At 41.1% G+C, this 23,760-nt stretch overlaps 1 protein-coding gene across 3 annotated transcripts in view; it reads right to left on the bottom strand.

Annotated features, from left to right (window-relative positions):
- ETNK1 (ethanolamine kinase 1) overlaps positions 1-23,760 on the bottom strand; it is a 144,959-nt gene that overhangs the window by 14,020 nt on the left and 107,179 nt on the right. For all 3 annotated transcript variants that reach the window (XM_033951574.1, XM_033951576.1, XM_033951575.1), the window contains 2 exons: positions 16,758-16,918; positions 8,779-8,852 (listed from right to left, as the gene is read on the bottom strand). In XM_033951574.1, coding sequence (XP_033807465.1) covers positions 8,779-8,852; positions 16,758-16,918 — 235 coding nt within the window. The remainder of the gene's footprint in view (positions 1-8,778; positions 8,853-16,757; positions 16,919-23,760) is intronic.

Below are 23,760 nucleotides of genomic sequence, written 5' to 3'. Positions count from 1 at the left end.
AATGTCTGGTGCCTTAATACACCCTGTAAGACACAACTTTATTTTCAGGAGGCAGGGAGGTTGAATACGGCTATAGGCTTTGTGCAGGAGACTAATTTATTGCCTGCTCATGAAAAAGTTTTTTCTCATGCTCACTAGAGAGATATTTTCTTTGCATCTAATAAGATAACGTCTAAGATTAATGGGGTAGCTATTCTATTTGCTAGCACGCTCTTTGCTCAAGTGCAAGCTGTAGTGCGGGACAAAGAGGGGAGATTTTTGTTACTAAAGGCTTATTTGGTGGGCAACTGTATACTTTTTTGAATGTCTTCCAACACTGAATGTGAAGATGTCCAAAAATGTAAGACAGGAACAGCATAGACCTAACTCAATCCAAAAAATGAAGGAAAAAGCCTCAGAAAGGGCCCTCCCACCTCACCAAAACGGCTCAAAGAGGTGGTCGAGCGTTCACCTCACTGGCAAAAAACCTTCATTATAATAATAATAATAATAATAATTTTATTCTTGTATACCACCACACCCCAAAAAGTTCTAGGCGGTTCACATCCATTAATTAAGATCCGTGCTGACACACGGATTTACAATATTTTGAGCAGAGTTACAGCAGTAAAGAAAGGGAGCGTGGGAGCGATAAACAGAGTTTTATCAAAAATAAAAAGCAGCAATAAAGAGAGGGAAGGAAGGTAGAGGAGAGATAGGAGAGAGATCATGTAAGGGGAGGGGGAGCAAAGACATTATGTGATTGTCTTATGCTGTGCTGTAATGTGCCAACGAAAATTAAATAATAGAGGAATTATTCCACTTATCGATACACCAATGGTGGCCAGCGTTTCACAAATTCATGCAAGAGGCGGTTTGGCGTCCTGTTCTGAAAGAAACCTGATCGGACGGGATACACCCTGAGGCAGCATGAATTTGTGAAACTTTGGCCACCGTTGGTGTACCGATAAGTGGAATAATTCCTCTATTATTTAATTTTCGTTGGCACATTACAGCACAGCATAAGACTATCACATAATGAAGGTTTTTTGCTAGTGAGGTGAACGCTCAACCACCTCTTTGAGCCGTTTTGGTGAGGTGGGAGGGCCCTTTCTGAGGCTTTTTCCTTCATTTTTTTGATTCATTTAGGTCTATGCTGTTCCTGTCTTACATTTTTGGATATTTTCATATTCAGTGTTGAAAGTGTTTACTCTATCATACATTGGTTTTTCATCATATCTGGGTTACCAGCGGCTACTTTTTTGAATGTCTACACCCCAAATTCAGACCAGGGTCCTTTCTATAAAAAGGTGGGAGCTCTTTTGACACAGCGTGCTAAAGGGCGTCTGGTTATTGAGGGAGATTTTAATCTCACCCTGAAAGTAGCTTTGGATAATTCCACTCTGGGTGTGGGATATGGTAAATCTGAGAGGTGTTAGTTGCGCCTCTTTGTGGAGGCCTGGGATCTTATTGATATGTGGAGACATCAACACCTGGGCGAGACATTTTATACTTATCACTCTGAAGTGCATTCCTCTTATTCCCGGATCAATCTATGGTTGGTGGGTAAAGATTTAATCTCTGAAATCTGCTCCTCTACTATTGAAACACGGGTGTGGCATGTACCCATTTGCTTTAGTCTGGCTATGCAACCTGCAATAGGGGGCCAGAGGTACTGGAGCCTGGACGATGGTCTCCTTCTTGATCCAAATAATGTGCAAAAATTGGAAAAGGATTTGGGAAATTATCTTAAATTTAATGATCTTCCCGACATTTCACCTGAGACCCTGTGGAAGTGCTTAAAATCCGTAATTGAGTGTAAAATTATAAGGTTGGGGGCTCATGTACAAAAGCAGAGGAGGCAGAAGGTGGGGGATCTTAGGGACAAAATCTATGCCCTAGAGTGGGAGCGTAAGGGTTGCAGGCTTCCCCCAGACAAAAAATCTAGACTGAAACAGCTTAAGCTGGATTTGCAAGGGCTTGAATTGGAGACGACTGTATTAGCATTCAATTGCAATCCCTCTGACAAGAATACTTTGAGTCGGCTAATAGAGTGGGTAGATTGCTGGCCCATAAATTGAAAAAGATCAGCTTCGGAACGTGATTACTCAAGTTAAGGAAGCTGCTGGGGAAAATTACACTACGTCTGAGCAAATGCAGTGGGCGTTTACACAATTTTATCACACCCTGTATCAACCTGAGCATAGGCCTTCTGTCCTGGATATTCAGGCTTTTTTGGAGCAGGCTTGTTTGCCCCGCCTTACACCAGGAAAAGCGGATGAACTATCACTGCCCATTTCGGCAAATGAAATGACGCGGGCCATTAAAGATATGGCGGTGGGTAAGGAACCAGGCTTGGATGGCTTTACTGCAAAATTTTTTAAGATCTTCCATACAGCTTCGACACCACCGCTCTTAAGGTTTTTGAATGGAATAATGGAAGAGGAGTAGTGACATATCTAGCATATGTAACACCCAGGGCCCATCATTTTTTGACACACCCCCATCTATATGAAAAATATGATTTTTAGTAACAATCCACATATCGCACAACAAGAGTGTACCTCGGAAAAGGCAGCATCTTAAACTGCAGTGAGCACTAGAACACCAACACATACATTGTAAAACTAAACAAGCCAGATCCCGCACAGTCAATTGATCCTGCAGTCAATGCCAACTGAAAACTATGTTCTTTTCATACACACAGAACAGAGATACACCCTCGCCCAATATGGAATAATCAAACTAAAAATAGAAATATGTAGACAAAAGTTAAACTGAACCGCCAAGAAACCAGACTCTGCATACAATGCAATACCACAACACCACAAAAACAGTAACACATGTCCTCTAATACTGTGCAAAATATAAAGACAGTAGATGTAAATTTGAAAAAACTGATACATAACAATCACTACTTTACAAATTAACAAATAAAAATAAAACAAATAATAAGAAATAAGAAAATACCATTTTATTGGACTAATCCCCGTAAGCTTGATCCCCATCCCAGCAAAACACCTGATTCCATCCACACAAGCCTTGAATTGTTTTATATTGAACTTATATTAAAGTATAAAAAGAAACAATATTCTGTACAATTGTCAATTTATAAATCAGCGTCTTCTCCCCACTCTCTTCCCCATTTCCCTTCAGCGTCCTCAGCCCACTCTCTCTCCACTTTCCTTCAGCGCACGCACATAAAAACAAGCAAGTAATTTTATATCATTTTCATTCTATTCATTCATAGAAATTAAAGTCTCCCCCAACTTTTTCTTTGTTTCATTCTGCCCCCTTCTTTCTTTCTCTCTCCATACCCCCTTTCTTTCTTTCTCCCTGCCCTCCCCCATGCCACCGCCATTGGGAAACATGCTGCTGCCACTGCTGCCAGGGAAAGGCTGCCACTGCCGCCATCGGGAACAGGCCGGCGCTGAGTTCTCCCTCCCTGCTTTTCTTCCCCGCGGGGCCGACCAACTCTCGCCACCCGACGTCAATTCTAACGTCGGAGAGGACGTTCCTGGCCAACCAGGCAGCGATTGGCTGGCTCGGAAAGTCCTCTCCGACGTCAGAATTGACATTGGGTGGCGAGAGTTGGTCAGCCCCATGGGGAAGAAAAGCAGGAAGGGAAAACTCGGCGCCGGCCTGTTCCCGATGGCGGCAGTGGCAGCCTTTCCCCGGCAACAGCCTATTCCCCGGTGGGTGGCTAGCTGTGCACCCCCTTGGGGCATGCACCCGGGGCAGACCGTCCCCCCTTGGTACACCATTGCAGAGAAGTCTTTACCGCATTCATGGTGTCTGGCACTTTAATTTTGAAACCTGGCAAAGACCAGTCTTCCTGTGTCTTCTTCTAGCCTATATCCCTCCTTAATGTTGATTATAAACTCTTTACAAAAATTCTGACCAAGCGCCTGCAAGCTTATATGCCATAATTAGTGGTGGATGATCAGTCGGACTTTCTTAGGGGACGTCAAACGTTTGATAATATTCGAAGCGTGTGCCATCTTATTTGGGAGGCAAATAGGGGGAGAAATTCGACTTTTATATTGGGAATTGATGCCGAGAAGGCATTTGATAGGGTCTACTGGCCCTATATCTGTTTAAAGTTTTAGATAAAATAGGTATAACAGGGACTTTTTTTTCATTGGCTTCGGGCGCTATATGCAGCACCCCTGGTTGAGCTTAATATTAATGGAGGTTATACGGCTAGTTTTGCCCTGGGTAGGGGTATTCAACAGAGTTGTGTGCTTTCGCCTGTGTTATTTGCGCTGGCAATAGAGTCTTTGGCGCAAATGGTCTGACAATTGCAGCTTGTAAAAGGTATTTTTTGCGGAAGTCTGGATACCAAACTTCTCCTCTTTGCGGATGACATCCTCTTTACCTTAAAGGACCCGGCCTTGTCGTTACCAGCAGTAGTAGGGATTTTGGATAGCTTTGGTCGGGTGTCAGGTTTTTAAATTAATGTCTAAATCAGAAATTCTTGATCTTATTCTGACTGGGGTGGACTGACAGTTGATCTCTGCTACTTATAGGTTCCAATGGGCACCGGGGATTCTACGCTATCTGGGGATCAATCTCACTGTAAATTTACATTCATTGTATGCTGCTAACTATCCAGCTGCCCTTGGCTCTATTTGGAGGGACCTGGAGAAATGGCAACATCTTAATATTTCGTGGCTTGGTAGAGTACATGCGATGAAGATGGTGGTGCTCCCGCGGCTTCTTTATTTTTTTTCTGCTTTGCCTATATCTCTGCCGAAGAATTTCTTTCCTTGGTTGGAATAAAGGGTGTATGCGTATATTTGGAAAAGTAAGACCGAGGGTGGCTCGTATGATACTCTTATCAATCTAGCCATTTGGGGGGTATGGCGGTCCCTCATTTTCGTTATTACTATCAGACTGCTCAGATTCACTATTTAACCAATTGGAAGTGGGATAGAGGAAAAACTTGGGTACGTATGGAACAGGAGATTCTTGGTAGAACACCACTGTGGGTGTTGTCCTGGCTCCCAGTACCTTTGATAAATTATATTGCCAAGACTGATAAACTCATCCTGTGCCATACACTCCTTCTGTGGGTCAGGGTGTGCACTAGATGCTTTGGTGGGCAGATTTACTTTTTGGGTACAGCCATTATTTATGCCCCCCACTTTACTCTGGGGGAGATTGATCCGGCTTTTCGCTCTTGGGGTAAGAAGGGGCTTTGAACCTTGGACCAATTGCTTGAGGATGGGCAGCTTGTCCCCTTCCCTGCATTGATGGAGGAATATGGTTTGCTGCCCAGGGATCTCTTCCATTATAGACAAATTGAAAGTTTTCTTAGACGTAAGGCCCTTCCTGATCTGATCACCTCTGAGCAATTGACCTTGGGGAAGGCTGTGACAGGGGGTAGTGGTAGGGGAAGTATTACCAAGCTTTATCAGGTACAATTAGCACACCTTCCTCCTCCTCTGAAATATAGGCAACATTGGGAGAGGATTTGGGGCAAGAGTTATGCTGTAAAGGATGGGGGAATATTTATCGCTCTTTGTTTAAGGTTTCTATTGCTAGCAATATGGTAGAAAAAACGGGTATAATAATAATAATTTTATTCTTATATACTGCCAGACCAAAATGGTTCTAGGCAGTTCACAACAAATGAAGCTGGTACATACAAAGCAGATAAAAGTACATCAAATTATGAATATAAAGGTCTCAATTAAAAAATAAACATGAAATATTATGATACAAGCCTGTAAAATAGTGGTTATCTAACAATTTTCTAAAATCAAAATAAGAAGTGACCTCTAACATAATTTTACCAAACCATACATTCAATTTAGCAGCCTGAAACGAGAGGGTTCTCTCAAGAAACTTCTTATAAACGACAGAATTTTGTGGAGGGATACATAAACAGAAATGCATGAAAATTTAAACAAAACTCTAGACTCAATCGCCAACCAGTGGAGTTTTTGATAAAAAGGAGTAATATGCTCCCATTTTTTAAAAACCAAAAATGAGTTGGACTGCAGTATTTTGAACCACTAAATTTTTTTAGAATTTTCTTATAGGCACCCAAATATATAATATTACAGTAGTCGAGAATGCTTAAGATAGAAGACTGCACTAACAAACGAAAAGAAGCTTCCTCAAAATATTTCTTAATGGTGCGAAGCTTCCAAAGCACCGAAAATAAGTCAGTATCAGTATGCCGTGTCGATTCCTCCTCCCTGGTCCGCTGCTCACCCACTGCTGCTGCAATTCCACGAAGGGAAGGGCTGGTGGCGTGCAATCGGGCCCACAAGCCTTCACCCAACGTCAATTCTGCCGTTAGAGATAAGATACAGGACAGCAATTGGCTGGCCAGGACCTCTCTCTGACATCAGAATTGACGTCGGGGGAAGACTTGTGGGCCCAATTGCACATCGCCGGTCCTTCCCTTCCTTTTTTGCTGTGGCAAGCGGGTAAGAGGGTGACGAGCAGCAGCAGAATGCTGGGAGGGGGGGAGGCAGCAGCAGCAGAGTTGTATTTGTTTCAAGCAGCACCCACTTTTCCACTCCCTTTTTGGGGGTGGAAAAAGTGCGTTTTATGGAGCGAAAAATACAGTAAATGAATCTTTACATTTTAAATCTGATTCAATGTCTAGAATCTACTCAGCATCCTATACTACTCTCCTTAGCTGCCTTCACTTCAAAGAATAACTATTTCAGAAAGAAAGATTTCATGCTTGGTGGAGGAGGACTTCAAATTTCTTCTGATTTCTCTAATGCCATGCAAGTTAGACATAAGTAGTTTTTCAACTTTAGGCAACTTTAGGTTTTAGCCCTTGGAACTACTTTTTCTTTTACTCCAAGTGTTGTTATAGTTCTTGATGCTAATCATGTTTTCTTTGAACCAGAACAATTAAAAAGATTGTTGTTAGATAGGGAACTGAGACAGTATGATTACAGGCAGATATTTAAATGTTTTTGACCAGGAAGAATATGGAATAACCTTGATTTCTTGTAATATTTTCTTTATTTTCCTTTGTGTGGATTGTATTGTTTTCTTTAATGAGCACTGATTGTACTTGTTATCATGAAATGCTTTGGGGCCCCGACAGACCCTCCAGAATGGGGTCATATAAGTGATCTATAAACTGATAAGAATTTGAACTGCACAGACTCTGCCATACCTGATGTTAGCTATGTAGTTTTCTTGAACCTAAGTTATTTCTCTAACGAGAGATGGAGAATTTAAAAAAATAATAAAAATATATGGTTCGGGGGGGGAGGGGAACTGTATGGGGAGGTCTGTTGTTACTGTTGTTCTGGTCTCTTTGCTATTGTTCACAAACCACGTAGCTGGTGGCTTCACCGACTGGATCAGAGCCTTATCTTAGCATGGTGGTGTCCGCTCTTGTTGCATTTGGCTGTAGGGATTGGGGTGGTGTGTTGGAGGGACTTTTGTAAATTAGTATTTTTATTTTTTGTTGCTCCCCTTTCACACCCTCTGGGATACTGTTTTTTGTTTTCTGTTTGTAATGCTTGTTCATGGTCACTTAACCAAGTGGGTTCAACTTCTTCAACTGTTGGGGTGAGCAGCGAGACCACCTTCTCATTTTTGCAGAAGACGGTGAGATTCTGCACTGGTTTGGTTGTAAAATTGCATATCTTGGTATCTCTAAGCTGTAGTCAAGTATTGTATAGCTTATAATTGTACTTGTACCTACCTGGAGCCATTGTACCTAGATACATATTTTGAGTTGGGAAGTTTAGGGGGGGATGGAGGATCTGGAGGGGAATAGACCTGTTTGTAACATGGGGGAACTAAGAGTAAAGTGGATCATGGATCACAGAATAATTTGGAAAAGTATTGACCTGTTCTGTTTGTATCCGTTGTATTTGCTTTTAATAAACAGAGATTTACCTAAAAAAAAAAGGGGGGGGGGAGAGCATGCTGGGTCCTTTAACAAGAAACACTAATAAACAGATTCCTAAAAATGATAGCTCCATTCTTACTGCCCATACACTGCACAGACCACAACTTAATTCAAGGAATTTTTCCAGGACTTCTTTTGGCTGACTGCTAAAGTTCCACCCCTTCTTGTCAGAAGAAAAAGAAACCCCAGCAGGGATGAGGGGAGGTTTAGATTCCTCTGAAGTATCCAGAAATGCACCTGGATCCAAACTTCAGGTGTGTCAACTGAGCTGGCAGAAAAGACCAGTGCTTCAGCCAAATCACTCTGTACAAAAACGGCAAAATTCTCTCAAGGTAAAGAAGCAACTTCTCATCCATTTACTTAAACTTCTTTCAGGGAAAGGAGGAAAAAAGCTATGTAGTGTTGGCTTGTCAGCCTGCTTGGCCTACATGAAGGGTGCACAGAGGCCTGCAGGACCTTCTATGCTGACTACAGCCTGGGACCCCAGCAATCTCACCTCCCCCTATCCAGCTCTACAGGGTGTACTGTAAAGTAGGTTTATACCTTGACTAAAAGAAGAGCAGGGATTTTTTTGGGGGGAGGGGCTTTTAGTAGCTCTTCTGAAGACAAATTCTTTCTCTAGACAAAAACTACCTGCTGTACCCAAATGTTACTGGCCTTGACCTACTATTGAAAAGATGTGAGCTAAAAACACAAATAAGGAATGAAGCTGCACTGTGGAGAAACAAAGGATGAGGTCTGTATAATATTGGCATCTTAGTTTAGTAGGAATTTGGTAGAATTTTTGAGAACTAGTAAAATATTCCTAAAACCATACCTGGAATAAATTATTGTCATGTGGACTCAATGAGGGTTCTTAAAATCAGTTCTCTCATGTGAATGTTATATATAATACCACTTACCCAAGGAAATCAAAGTCAATAGTGGAATATTTGGCCTGAATCAAAGCCCATAATCCCCAAAAGAAATGAGAAGCCTGAGGAGAAAACACATGGAAAAGTTTATCAGAAAATATTTGTAACATAAGAAAAGTTCATTCAAAATATATTTGAAAAAGTTTTGTAGTTTTTCTTTCAATATTCACCAAAACAGTGCATGAGTCTTCCATGAGCTTTCTGCAGCCATTCTTTGGCTTAAACCAAACAAGGCAAGAGAAGGGAGAGAATGCCTGCAGGGGTGATGGAATGGAGGCAACAGTCCTACACAGCTTGAAGAGAAAATTGATCCCTCTGCTTTTTAACTTGGTAACCATTTATCTTAAAACACAGCAAATAGAAACCAAGTTCTTAAGTACAAAAAAAAATCTGAATAAGAAAGCAGACAGTGATTGTTTATATTTGCCGATAACACATTTTTTGTACCCTTCCATCACTAGAGACCTTCCTCCTACACCTAGAGATTACCCTCATTTACCTACTGAATGGTCATTTTCACCTCCACCAATTCAGTGCTCTCTCCCTACTTCTGACAGACTAAAAGCACCCACTAACATTCTCCCCTCCCCCTCCAGCAGCAGCAGAAGACACGTCAATAAATCATCTCCTGCTGCTGTGGGAGCAATCTCGTGATAAAAGATGAAAAATTTCACATCTCTTATTGTAATAAGAACTGGCAGCAGGAAATGATGTTTTATTAATATCTCCTGCTGAGGAAGGAGGAGGTTGCCATACTACACTAGGCAATGAGTGGGCGTTTATGATTCCTGAGCTGAAATGTGGGAGATGACCCAGAAAAACAGGAAACTTTGAATCTCTACTGGTGGGTTGGAGGGGGAATGGTGTAAAAAAACACTGTAGATAAGAACATACCCAGACATATTACCTATCATTTTATTTTCTGGTCATAAACGTGTATAAAAAAAAAAAAAGTCAGAAGACAGTTGTGCTTAGCACTCGGGAGGTTATAATTGCTACTCCTCCCCATACACATATTGACACAGAGCATGTACAAAGTTTACCAAGGGCTTAATCTGCCCTGCAAAAGGCAACAGATGTTAATTTGACATAGCAACCAATAAGAAAAATGTAATCTGAAAAACATTTCAAGAATCCGTTAAAGAAAATGAAATTAAAAGATAGAGAAATATTAATATTCCTTGCGTGTATCTGTGGTGCCTTTATATATTTTGCAAATCTGGAAAGGTGTATTTGGATTATAAAAAAGAGATTAGGTTCTTACCTTGCTAATAACTTTTCTTGTAGTTAGGTGTGTCATTCTGGATAGATGGGTAATATCCCCATGCTCACATGCCATGAAGAAGGAATCCACTCCAGTATTTGAATCCCTCCTTCACTAGAGGGCTCTGCTGCCCCCTTCAGTTTGTACCAAAGCAGGTAATAGCCCAACATAGAAACACATGTGAAGGAGGGGTATGGGGAAACTCCCTAAACTACAACTCTGTTCTGCCCTGAAATCATAATTTATCAGCTAAAGATGCAAACAATAATAATATAAATGTTTATTTATATACCGAATTAGCCTTTCTGTTCAAGGCGGTGTACAGGATAGTGAAAAAACATAAGGAACAATAATTTTTAACAAATTAGAATACAGTTTTACAAAGACATAAAAAACAAATGAAAAATTGAGGTTTGTGATGGGGTAAGATGAGTGAAAGTTGTCTAGTCTTGGGTCAACAAGGATTAATTTAAAACTAGGTTGTCAGGTTTGGGGAAGAGGTGTATTTTCAGGAGCTTCCTAAAATACATGTATAATGTAGAATGACTGACCAGATGACTCCATTCTGGATCTTTAGAAGCTGCTTAGTAGGATAATAATTTATTGATGAATCTCTTATGCAAGAAACCTTTAACTGATGAAAAGAAAGTGACTGGGGTCAAGAGGTCCTCCCGGGTCTGGAAAATAAGAAATGATTGGTGAGGTAATTGTGCAATAAACCATATAGGGCCTTACAGAAGAGGCAGCCGAATTTAAAAAATACCCGATTTTCAATTTTTAACCAGTGGAGTTTGTTGCAGAAAGGTATTAAGTGATCAAATTTTTTCAAGTTAAATATCAGCCTTACTACAGTGTTTTGAATTATGCTTAATTTCTGGAAATGTTTGTGAAGTCCAAATAGGTAGATGTTGTTGCAGTAGTTCAAGATACTGAGAACTAGCGATTGGACCAGGAGAGTAAAAGGCGCTTGGTCGAAAAATTTCCTGATGGATCTAAGTCTACAAAGAGTGGAAAATCCTTTGCGGGTAACATGATTGATTTGAGCAGTCAAAGATAGCTGTCTGTCCCAAGTGCACACCTAAGATTCTGATTGTTGGTGATAAAGGATATATAGTCCCCTTCAAGGTTGAAGAATGTAACGTAGAGTTAGAGGTTGTCGCTAGAAAGAATTTTGTTTTTTTGGTGTTTAGCTTTAATTTGAAACAAGACATCCAATTTTCTATTGTAGCGAGGATGGATTCTATTCTATGAATTTCGGCTGGTGAGAGACTGGTGGTGACAGGGAGGATGATAGTGATGGTATCAGCGTAACTGTAAGACATTTAGGCTACTAAGATGGTCACCCAAGGAAGCTAGGTAGACGTTGAAGAGTAGTTGCGACAATGGCGAGCCTTGAGGGACACCGCAATTGCTGTTCTATTTTGAAGACAGTATTGGTGTCTACCTCTTGGTATAAGCTAAAGACTTTACCAGGACTTTACAGATAAGTCTAATAAGAATTTATAATATAAGTTATTCAAATATTTAACATGTAAAGATCATTAGTTCACAATAATATTCCATTCATTAATCCATGAGTTGATAAAGTGTAGTGGCGTTTAGTTCCATAAGTTTGGTATCTTGTGTACCTGGACTGCCGCTTCTGATGGTTCTATATAACTGAAATATCTTCAGTGAAATTGTGAGGATTGGATTGCAATATTTTCTCCTTTGTAAACGGGACTTATACAATATTATTGGTTTGCATTTTTAGTTTATATACTGGAAACAACAAACCTTTATGTAGTCTGGAATCATAATAAACATGTTAAACATTGCCATTAAACAATCAAAACAAACATTTATGGAGCTCAAGGATAACCCCAATATGTTATAGTAATAGTTCATTCTTTATACTCCTAAGGACTGACTGACATCCAAATTTCAAATTGGACTCGAACTTTGTGATCGAGATAGTAGGTATGCGCAGGAAATACGGGTGTCATGCCGAACCCCCGCCCTATCAGTTATCTCCTGTGCCTACCTACTATCTCAATCACAAAGTTCGAGTCCAAATTGACCATGTATGAGTGAACCTGCAAGCCCAAGTTGCATAGATGGGCAGCTACCACCACCAACCCCTTGGAAAAGGTACGAGGAGCTGTTGCCAGTCCAAAAGGGTAGAGCTGAGAACTGGTAATGATTTTCCAGGACATGAAGTCTCAGGAACTTTCTGCGTTTCAGAAGATGAGAATAGTGCTGCCTGATTCGTGATTCAAATCGATTCATTGATTCACTTTGGTGAATTGATTCAAATCGATTCGTTTAAAAAATGAAATAAAAATAAAAATTGGGCTTCTCGATTTGACCAGGTCTCCTAAAGCAGGAGCGGCAGCGCTGCCTCTTGCTGGCTATTCTCTGCCGCTGCCGCTCCTGCTTTAGGGGGCACCTCGGGTCATGTGGGAAGTGCTGCAGTGTTTAGGTACTCTCTTTGTAGCATCCTCCGGCTTCCCCCCGGCCTCCCGGTCTTACCTTTAGCTAATTACAGCAGCCTGCAGATCACCGGTGCTGTAGTGATCCTTGCATGCTGCCGTCATCCTCTGCAGCACGTTCCCTCTGCCGCAATCCTGCCCCTGATGTCAGAGGAGGAGTGGGACCACGACAGAGACTGATGGCAGCCTACTAGGATCACTACAGCACCGGCAATCCTGTCTGCAGGCTGCCGTAATTAGCTGAAAGTATGACCAGGAAGCCAGAGGACACTGAAAAGAAGGGGGGAATATACAGGCCTTTGGGGGGGTGTCCTGGTGTAGAAGTACACAGAGGGAGGGAAGGGGGGTTTGAAGAGATGTCGCAACGTCAGAGGGAATGTTTCCAGATGAGGTGCAGGATGTGAGGAGCCGCAGTCCGCAGCTTTATGCACACTACAGCAGTGAAGAAGAGGGAGCCGGCAAAAGATAACACCGGTGGCAGCAATGAAAATGCACATTGTACTGCGGGCTGCATAAAAAGGCCAGGAGGGAGCCGGCCAGAAGATAAGACACCCACCGGAAGAAGGCACCTAGCGAATGCACAACATGGAGAGAGGGAGAGAGACAACAAAGGTATGGTGAATTATTTTATTTTCAATTTAGTGATTGAATTGTGTCAATTTTGAGAATTTTCATCTGCTGTCTATATTTTGTACTGTTCAGGAAGAAATGCATTTGTTTCTTTTTCTCTGGGATGGTACTGCATGCAGAGTCTTAAATCTTAGGGTTTCCTTTGTATATATTAGTACTTTTAGTTTTTGGTCCTGTATTTGCATAGGAAATATTCTGGTAGGAATGAATGTTGAGAAGCATATAGTGTGTTTTGTGTAGTTTAATTTTGTGGTTAACCATTATGTGTTGTTAATAAGATTATATTGTGTATCTGTGTGTGTGTATATATGAAAAATGAATGGAAAAAATTGTGTTACAATTAGTACTATTATGGGGGCGGGGTCTGGGGTGGAGATTGGCTGCATCTGGCCCGCGACTTAGCCTGTTTTGGATTTCGGTCCCTTAATGTGACTGAGTGTGACACCCCTGTCTTAGAGAGAGGAAGAGAATGGTTACTGTGGATGGGCAGACTAGATGGGCCATTTGGTTTCTATGTTTCTACTGCTTGCCCTGGATCAGTAGCATGGAATATTGATACTATTTGGGTGATTGGCCACTGTCAGGATACTGGGCTAGATGTGTAATAAATTGTGATCCACTAAATCAAATGCATTAGTGGTCAAACTTCATGATGAGAGCCTTTTACCCAGTTCTCATCAGTAGTTTGATCTCAGAAAATAATGTACCTAGTACTGTTTTTGTACTGAAATTTGTACAAAATTCAAATGAATTGTGAGGGATGTTAAATCTATTTAAATTATCACTATATTGTACTGTAACCAAACCCTGCATAAGTTTAACAGAAGAAATTCAAGACTAATCTGTAAACCTTCTTATTTCAAGATGCAATCTATTGCTCATGAATCTCCCATTTCCAATTCACCCAACCGCTTTTATGAAGCGACCTCACTCCCTTCTGTTCCTTCTTCCCCCTCCCTCTCATATTCAAAACTTTTTTTTTTCTTTTACACTCTTTTCACCACTAATGATGTAACTTTCCCCATCCCTCCCTCGTCAACCCCACTTTCATGTCTGTCATTGTCAATGTCTTGAATTGTTCACTTCCCCTTTTGCTCTTTTATTTAGTTTTACAATCTACAAGCATAATTTTACTGTATTTTATCTTTTATTGTAAACCAGCTAGATACCCGTTGATGGTCGGTATATTAAAAATCAATAAACTTGAAACTTGAAAGGAACTGAAGCTACTGGTCTATATGTTTCATTTGTTTGAGACTCTTATATTCTTCATTATGAGTAAGAATAAATTCTCCCAGTGAAGCTGGAAATCTACCTAGTATGACAAAGGTTCTTTACCAATTGGTCATGACCTTAAAACTCAATGGGGCGGTTTTCATAAATTTAGTAGGACAACTATTTGACAGTCTGACCATGCAAATTTCCAAACTGATTCATCTCTGTCCACTGAACAAGAACAATATGAAAATTACTCCATATTCTATTTGTTGGTACTGTTATCAATTTCAAAATTTTGTTTTTATTTCCTTCCACACGGCAAGTTTAACAGCATGAGAGAAAACTTCTGCAAACTTCTGCAAAGACATCTGAACCCTTTTATACAACTATTTCCAACTTCTGTGGGTTCCGAATAGAGAGCTGAACGGGGATGACGGGAATCCTGCGGGTTCCCCCTTTGGGTCACGGGGATCCCGTGGGGACACCCCCTAGGTCGCAGGGATCCTGCGGAATTTGAAGCAACTCGAGCCGCGAGGCAAATCCCTCCCTCCCTCCGACGTCAGCGCTGACATCGGGGAAGACTTCCGGTCGGCTATGTGTGCTGGGGCAGCACAGGCAGGAAATAGAAGACGAGCCTCACGGCTCGAGCTCCATTTTGCTGGTAATTTGCTTGCAGATGAGGGCTGGGAGGCGGAACACAAAAGGGGGGAGAATTGTCTCATTTCCAGCCTCATAAAGGGTGAATAAACCCCCATAGATACTGGCTCTTCATTTTATTATCCTTTTTGGCCAATATTTTTCCAGTATTACCAAAGATTCTCCATTATGGTTGTACAATTGCATTCAATACCCCAAAGAAATATTTCAGCAGCTGGTCAGTCACATTGAAATACTTAAAAAATTCCTTTGAAGAAACATATCAGTTAGCATTTGTCTCTAAATCATATGTTTAAGTAAAAATGATTCAAAGGATTAGGAACTGAACACAAATAGATGAAGACAGATGTTTGCAAACAGCATTCATTCTGCGAGTTTAAGTTAGATTTAGAATTAGATATTGTCATTTTCTGGGGGAAAGAGTGCGTTTTGGACATAAGGCATGAACTTGGGAAAGAGGATGGAAGAAGGGAGGGAAAGAGATGCTGAGGTGGGGGAGGGAGTGCATTTTGGACACAAGGCATGAACTTGGGAAAGAGGGTGGAGGAAGGGAGGGAAAGAGATGTTGAGGTGGGGAGGGAATGCATTTTTGGACACAGAAGGCATGAACTTGGGAGTGAGGAAGGGAGGGAAAGAGATGCTGAGGTGAGGGAGGGAATGCGTTTTTGGACACAGAAGGCATTGACTTGGGAGAGAGAAATGGAGGGAAAGAGATGGTTGTGTACACGGGAATGGAAAAAAGGGAGATTTTTGGTCATAGGGAGGGAGTGAGGTACAGATGAGAGGGAGAAATATTGTGGTGGAAAGGGAACAGTGGGACAGATTGAAATGGATGCAAGAGGGAGGAATGTTGGACATAGTGGTGAAGGGAATGGAGGGAGAGATGTGGCATGGTGCTGGAGAGGAGTGATAGAATGAGAAATGTTGGGCATGGGGCTGGTGGGCAGGCACGAAAGATGAGAAAGGGATAAATGCTGCATCATGGTAGGAGGAACCAATAGACAGCATCAGAAGAATTTACAGAAGATGGGAAAGCGGAAAAAAGAAACGGGGTCAAACTTTATGGAAAAAAAAGTCTCCAGACAACAAAGGTAAAAAACAGAATTTATTGACTAAAATATGTTAGCTTTGGGAAATGTATATAGCAGATATCTTTGTATTGTGTTCAAAAGAAAAGAAAATGCATTTCTGGTTTTATTTCTACAGTGTTGAAGTACTTGCTGACCCTTGCTGTGACTGGTGGGGATCCCCAAGTACCGCCAGCAGAGGACCTCCTCTAGAGACGGCCAGAACTCCCCTCCACCAAGCACAGCAGTCACTGGCAGCATCCATGAGCCACTGAGGTGCCAGCATCTGTGACTCAGGGACACTACTGCTGCCTGCCAAGCTTGGCAAAAGGGACCCCCGGCCAACTGCAAAGGAAGTACTCAGCTGACAGCTTGGAGGTTCTCATCAGCTGAGCATTTATATTTTATATTTACATTAGAGGCTCTGGTAGAAACCTGTTTACAAAGTATGTATTCTTCCCAATTAATATTTCCAAATTAATAGTCTCTTTGCTTATTTGTAAATGGGTCTCTTCCAGAGCCTTTAATTCAGTAGCATAATTAAATGAAATAACTATTTCTGAAGTTTATAGGGACGTGTGGGGACGGACGGGATTCCCGTCCCCGCGCAACTCTCTAGTCCAGAAGAATACAAAGGAAGCTTATGTGTTCAGAACTCACCAATGCAAACTGGTTCACTTGTACATACAGTACTTCCACTTCTTTTTCACTGACATCTTTATCAAAGCCTTTATATTCCTTATAGGCCTCTAGGTAAGACCGTAGCCATTGCTCTTGCAGCGCTCTGTCAGGAAATAAGCTGTAATCCACTTCATTTAATCCTAAAAGCATAGCATGTATCAAATTTAGGATTACCAAACATTTACATTCAGATAGAACAAATATACCATGCAGAACATCCACATGTGCAAGTGTTTCAGGACAAGGATATTACTTTTCATGAATATAAAATGAATGCTTTTCCAGAACTTGCTCCTGCTAGTCAGCTTGGAGAAGAGATACTCAGGGGTGATATGATTTAATCCAGTGGTCTCTAACCCTGTCCTGGAGGACCACCAGGCCAATCGGGTTTTCAGGATCACCCTAATGAATATGCATGGAGCAGATTTGCATGCCTGTCACTTCAATTATATGCAAATCTCTTTCATGCATATTCATTAGGGCTAGCCTGAAAATCCGAATGGCCTGGTGGTCCTCCAGGACAGGGTTGGGGACCACTGATCTAATCTATCTAATATGATAGAGATCTATAAAATACCGAGTGGAGTGGAAAGGGTAGATGTGAATTGCTTATTCACTCTTTCCAAAAATACTAGGACTAGGGGGCATGAAATGAAGCTACTAAGTAGATTTAAAACAAACTGGAGAAAAGATTTCTTCACACGTATAATTAAACTCTGGAATTCGTTGCCGGAGAATGTGGTGAAATCAGTTAGCTTAGCAGGATTTTAAAAAGGATTGAATAATTTCCTAAAAGAGAAGTCCATAGGCCATTATTGAGATGGCTTGGGGAAATCCACTGCTTATTCTTTCGGTCTGCCCCAGTATGACAATTCTTATGTTCTAATTCTATGCTAAAGATATTTCTTGGGACTTTTTTTGTTTCTTTAACTCCCTGGTAAGTACAGAATTAAGTAACAAGGGAACAAATATTAACTGTTCCAGATAAGAACATAAGAAGTGCCATGCTGAGTCCACCAAGCCCAACATCTTGTCTCCAGCAGTGGCTAGTACTTCTCAGGATGAGTCATGGCTCTCCCAAACTGACTTGGCTAATTATTTTTTAATAGAATTTCCTCAGGAACTTGTCCAAACTTCTTTTGAATCTTACTATGTTGGGTCGCCTTCATACATCTTTCCAGCAACAGATTCCACAGCTTACTACTACATCACATGAAGAAATATATATCTTTCTACAGGTTTATTTCAATCTGCTGGTCATTAGTTTCATGGAATGTCCTTTTAATTTTGTGTTTGACAGATTAAACCACCATGCCCTACTTAATCATTCTATCCCACACATGATTTTATAACTGTCATATTCCCTCTCAGCTTTCTTTTCTCCAAGTTAAAGAGTACAAACCTGTTAGCCTCTCCTTATTAGGGAGATGTTTCATTCTTTTTGTCACCCTTCTAAACTTTGTTTAGATGGAGTGACCTGCACTTTACACAGTTCTCAAGGTATGGATGAACCGCGAACTTACTACAGAGGCTCGAAGATATTCCGTTTCCTTACCCTTTTAGAATAATCCCCAAAATTCTATTTGTTTTCTAGCAGTTGCAACACTGGGCTGAAAATTTCAATATATTACCCATAAAGACTAAAATATTTTTTGGGGGGATGGTAACTCCTAACTCAGAGCTCAGCATTCTATACCTATAGTCAAGCTTATTTTTCCAAGTATGTATTCCTTTGAACTTTTCCACATTAAATTTCATCTGACATTTAGATGCTGAAATCAGTTAAAATTTCTTCAGGGAGGGAAGGTATTGCAAAATTTCTTAAAGCCTTGCCCAAATTTTTGCACCTGGCTGAGTAAGACTGGAGGCAATTTATAATATGCTGATTTAGCTGAGAGTCTTAATTAGGTTTTAGGGGTTTTTTTTGCTTTTATTTCTGTGCCCCCTTTTCCCTCTACTGTCAACTTGTACCTTCTATTGATGACATCTTAATTATTAATGTAAAATATTATCCCCACCGCATTAGGCTTTTTTATCGCCAGCCACGGCGGTAAAAGCTCCAATGCTCATACAATTCCTATGAGCATTAGAGCTAATACCGCCATGGCCGGCAATAAAAAAGCCTAACACTGCTTCATAAAAGGAGGCCTATATGAGCTAAGTTCATTTAATATTGTAATTCTGTACAATTTCAAAATCCTATTTAAGAAATAGAAAGCTAGGTAGACTAAGCATTAGAACACTCCAAGTATAAAGCTAAGGCTCTTCTGCATGCAAGACAATGTCACCTTCATGAATAGGTAGCCTATGGAAAAACACTAAGGGCAACTGAGTGCTTATGTTAGAAATCTAATGCCACCTTGGTCTGGAAATTAGAATGTGCATATAGAAATAGCCTATTGTTGGAAATTTTTATACAATGTGATTCTGTAATTTTGAGGAATGGCTCCCTGCATGAGAGTGCCTGCAATTCCAAAACCCTTCTTGCTGATGAAACTGCCACCAGGAACATTTGTCTTGGACCATAAGGTCCAGTAGAGAAACTTCCTGTAAAGGTTCATACAGGGCTTTATTGAGCCCTTGGAGTACTAGATTAAGATTCCAGAATGGAAAAGGAGGATGCAACTGAAGTGCCCCTTTAAGAATCTTGCCAATCAGGATGAAAGGTCAATGAATCTTTATCCCCTCAAGCTCAGAAGCATGAGAGACCTGCAACATGCACTTTCAAAGAAGCAACCACTACTAGGCCTTTCTCAAGCCCTACTTGCAAAAAAAGCTAGGACCACCGATATTGGAACCCTCAAAAGGTTCAATGTCATTCTTAGCACACCAGTGTTGAAACATCTTCCAGGTCTTAGCATAGGCAGCCAAAGTCGAAGTCTTCTTTGTTCTAAGGAGAGTGGCAATAACCACCTCCAAATAACCTTGGGCTGCCCGCTCAAGAGTCATGTCATTAGCCCATAGTGTTCTGAATTCTCTATGGGGACCAGACCTTGAGTCAAGAGATCCTTGTATATTGGTAAGCAGAGTTTCTTGTCCTTCTGCAGACAAACCATGTCTACGTACCACAGCCTGAAGGCCCAATCTAGTGCTACCAGAACAACCAAAACCTGATGTTTTGCAATACGGCAGATGACACAACCTAACATGGGCCAAGGGAGAAACACGTATAAGAGCCCTCTCTCCAACCAAGGTTGAACTAACGCGTCCAACACTGTGCTTCCAAGGTCAGATCTTCAGATGTATAAGCAATCCACCTTGTTGTTCATCACTGATGCCATCAGATCCATCTAGAGGTCCCAACGCTGAACGATGCAGTCAAATGCCTATGGGGATAGTGGCCACTACCCCAATCCAAGGTCTGCCAGCTGAGAAAGTCAGCTTGAACATTTTCCGTTCCCGCTAGATGAGCTGTGGAGATTGCCTGCAGGTAGGCTTCCGCCCATCACAGCAAGAGTTGAGCCTCTAGGTGCAATGGAGCACTTTTGGTGCCTCCTTGCCAGTCACTGCTGTCACACTGTCCAAAAAGGCTCAAACTGCCTTGCCTTCTAGGGATGATGCCAACAACAACGCCTAATGAATTACTCATAGCACCAGGCGATTTATGGACCTTTTTCTTTGAGACTAACTGCCCTGAACAGGTTGCCCGTTGTAATGACCACCACAACCAAAAAGGCTGGCGTTGGTCATCAATATTATCCAGGAGTCTATGTACAAGTAGTATTTCCTTAGAGAGGGAAGCTGGCTAAAGCCACCACCTCAAGCTATTTTGCGCCTCCTTCCTCCATGGAAATGGGACAGCAGAGAGTCTTGAAGGAGATGCATATAAGCTTTCATCCAAGGAACCATATCTATGGTCTCTGCCACAGACCCCAGCACTTGAAGGTAATGTCACGCAGAAGCTGCCCTCTGCAAAAGGTCCATTATCTTTTCCATGATCTTCTGTGTGGCTTGGCTCTGGAAGAAAAGCACAGCCCACTGCCGTGTCAAGACAGACTCCCAGGTATTCCAGGCATTGGGCTGGAACCAAATAGTTCTTTTTGAAAATTGACTATCCATCCTAGCTCCTGCGGAAGATGAACTACCTGTGTCACTGCTTGCTCTCCTTACTCTTTGGACAGGGCTCCAAACAGCCAAATTGTCCAAGGATGCACCTGGATTCCTGCCTTGGTAAAGGTGTGTGGCGCCATTGCTAGACCAAAGGGCAATGCAGAGAATTGGAAATGCCATTCCAGAACATCGAAACTTACGAATCTCCTGTGACCCAGAAAGATTGGAATATATAGAAAGGCCTCTGTTAAATCCAGGAAAACTAGGAATTCTCCAGGTGTTACTGCTGTGATAACCGAACACAGTCTCCATATGGAAATCAGGCACTTGAAGCAATGCATTGATAGATTTGAGATCCAGGATTGGTCTCCAATCATTTGAGTCTTTCTTGGGCACTATCATATGGAGAATGACAACTCGATCTTGTAGTCCTCTCGAATGATCTTCAGAACCTAGCAGTCTGAGCATATCTGTGCCCAGGTCCTCCAGTAAACTGACAATCTGCCCCCTATGTGGGAGGGTGTGGCTGCTGAGCTGGCATCATTGGGCTTTCATGTAGGCTAGAGATGATCGAGAACCAGAGGCTTGCAGTTATCTGACCTCTGTCTGGACCCTTGAGTAGGCCTCAGAGGTATAATTACCCGAGTATGGCCAAAATCTTTGAAAGTCCTGAAAATTTCTATGCCCATAGTCCCTAGCGGCTCAAGATCTGCATACTGTGAGCTTTAGGGAAATGACATGTCATGCTAGCCATAAGATCATCCAGGCCCTTGCCAAAAAGCATCTGTCCTTTGAAAGGAAGTCTACTGAGAGTGGCCTTAAAAGCCGAATCTCCCACCCACTGCCTGATCCAGAGCATTCTGCAAGTGGAGATAGAATAAACGGAAACTTTGATCATGACAGACAGGGAAAAATGCTTATATACACCACTTAGGTTATAAGTGGTATATAAATACTAAAAACATAAAAAAATAAAAAGACTATTAATGTCATAAAGAGCATCTGCTACTAACAGGCCAACAACAAAAAAAATTTCTTGGTGCCTTGGTTTTTGGGTTTCTTTTTAACCTGTTCCTGGGGTTATTTGGGGCGCCAATTCAGAAAACTGCATTGGATAGACCACATCAGCTCTAGTTTCTTAGATATGGTTGAATTTATTAATTTTTTTACCACTATTTAAAAGAGCCAAACATGAACATTGGACAAAAATAGATTGGCCTCCAAGGGAATATATGGAGGTTGGAGGACAAAATGTAATCAATCAATCTTTGGTAGCACGAGATAGGCCTGCTGAAACAATTTGTAAAGACTCTGAATAAAGACAGTTTATGCATTGAATATATAGCACATATGTTACCTAGATTTACCATGGAAAAACTGAAGGCAGGCAACTAGGGCGTAGCAAGATAGCAGACAATCTCTGACTGTGTTTCTTTTGCTGAAGAGAGCTCCTGCAGCAGGTTTTCTTGTTTGCAGATATGCCCCAAACAAAGCGTAAGGGGAGTGTGAAGATGCAGCTGCTGCTGTCCAAGCTTCCTCCCCAATGCAGCGGACCCTGGACATTTTGCTGTTAGAGTTCCACCTCTAGATCCTTGAAAGCGAAGCCCTGCATTGAAAGGAGTAGTAGCGTTTCTGGGGGCAAGACATCTCATCTCCTCCAGGTGTTGAACGAGTGGAATAGGTAGTTTCCTGACGTCTATCATGGGAGAGGAAACTCTAGGCAATGGAGCGAGACCCAATAAATCAAATACCAAACAAAGAGCTAAAGGAACCATATTGGATTTCTGTAACCCTGAGATGGTAACTCTGGATAGTATCTGGAAGGCTATTCAGAAGCTAAATGGGACATTAGTAAAATTTGCCCAGGAAACATCTTTAATTGTGAGTAGTTATCTTCTTTCTCAGTCACTGGAGACTTTAAAACAGGAATATGCTTCAGATATTGATCTAACAAAAAAGGAAACTAAAGAGCTTAAGGATAATGTGTTGTCCATAATTAAAGATAATACAATTTTGCACCAGAAAATGGAAAAAATTGAGAAACTTAATAGAAGACAATCTTCAGGTTCTGAACTTCCCTAAACCTCCTTTGGATCTTTAAAAAAAATATCTTGTAGAAGTGTTGAAATTTTCTTGTACAGCAATTCCACTTTTAAATCAGATACACTTCTGGCCAGTTTCTTACAAACTCTGGAGGAAGCCCAGGTCAAAGAGGTCCAGGCCCAGGAGAGAGATGCTGTTTTTCAGGATTTATCAACTATCAGAAGATTCATTATCAGAAGTAAGTGTTCAAGCAACACTTCTGTTATCTTTTGTTTTTGAGCAATACCTTAATGTGGTGATGAGACTATTTTTTCGTAATTCTCATGTTCCATTTTTTGGTCAAAAAATTTGAATTTACCCAGATGTGACTAAAATTACACAAGATAGAAGAAGTTTCTGGCGCCGAGGGAAGAAATTTGGGCTTTAGGATAATATTTGTTGGCATATCCATGTAAATGTAAAATAAGATACCTGGGTATAAAATATGTTTTCTTTGATCCGAAGCATTTGAGGGTCTTCACTGATATTAAGAAAATCTCCAGTGGTCTTGATTGAACAATAAATGTATGACTTGTGAATGATAGGTGGATAAATATCAGTTTAATGCCTTTCCCTTATTTGTTTCCCCTTCTAGTTCTTGTTTTCTGACCACTGCCCCATAACTTTTTTGGGTGGTCTTTGGAAGAGTAAAGATTTTCTTCTTTTTCTTTTTTTTTGTCTCTGAATTAAAGATTTATTCCTGATTAGTAATGCTCTCTGTTTTTTTTGAACAAGTTGTAAATGCTTATATAAATTTTCAAAATATAAATAAAGAATTAAAAAAAGAAAAACTGAAGGCAGGAATTTTCAGTGGTCCACAGATTAGACAACTTATAAATGACCCACATTT

The sequence above is a fragment of the Geotrypetes seraphini genome, chromosome 7 (assembly GCF_902459505.1).
Source record: "Geotrypetes seraphini chromosome 7, aGeoSer1.1, whole genome shotgun sequence".
Lineage (NCBI taxonomy): Eukaryota > Metazoa > Chordata > Amphibia > Gymnophiona > Dermophiidae > Geotrypetes > Geotrypetes seraphini.
Note: the sequence above shows the minus strand (reverse complement) of the source record. Positions and strands in the feature narration are given on the sequence as shown.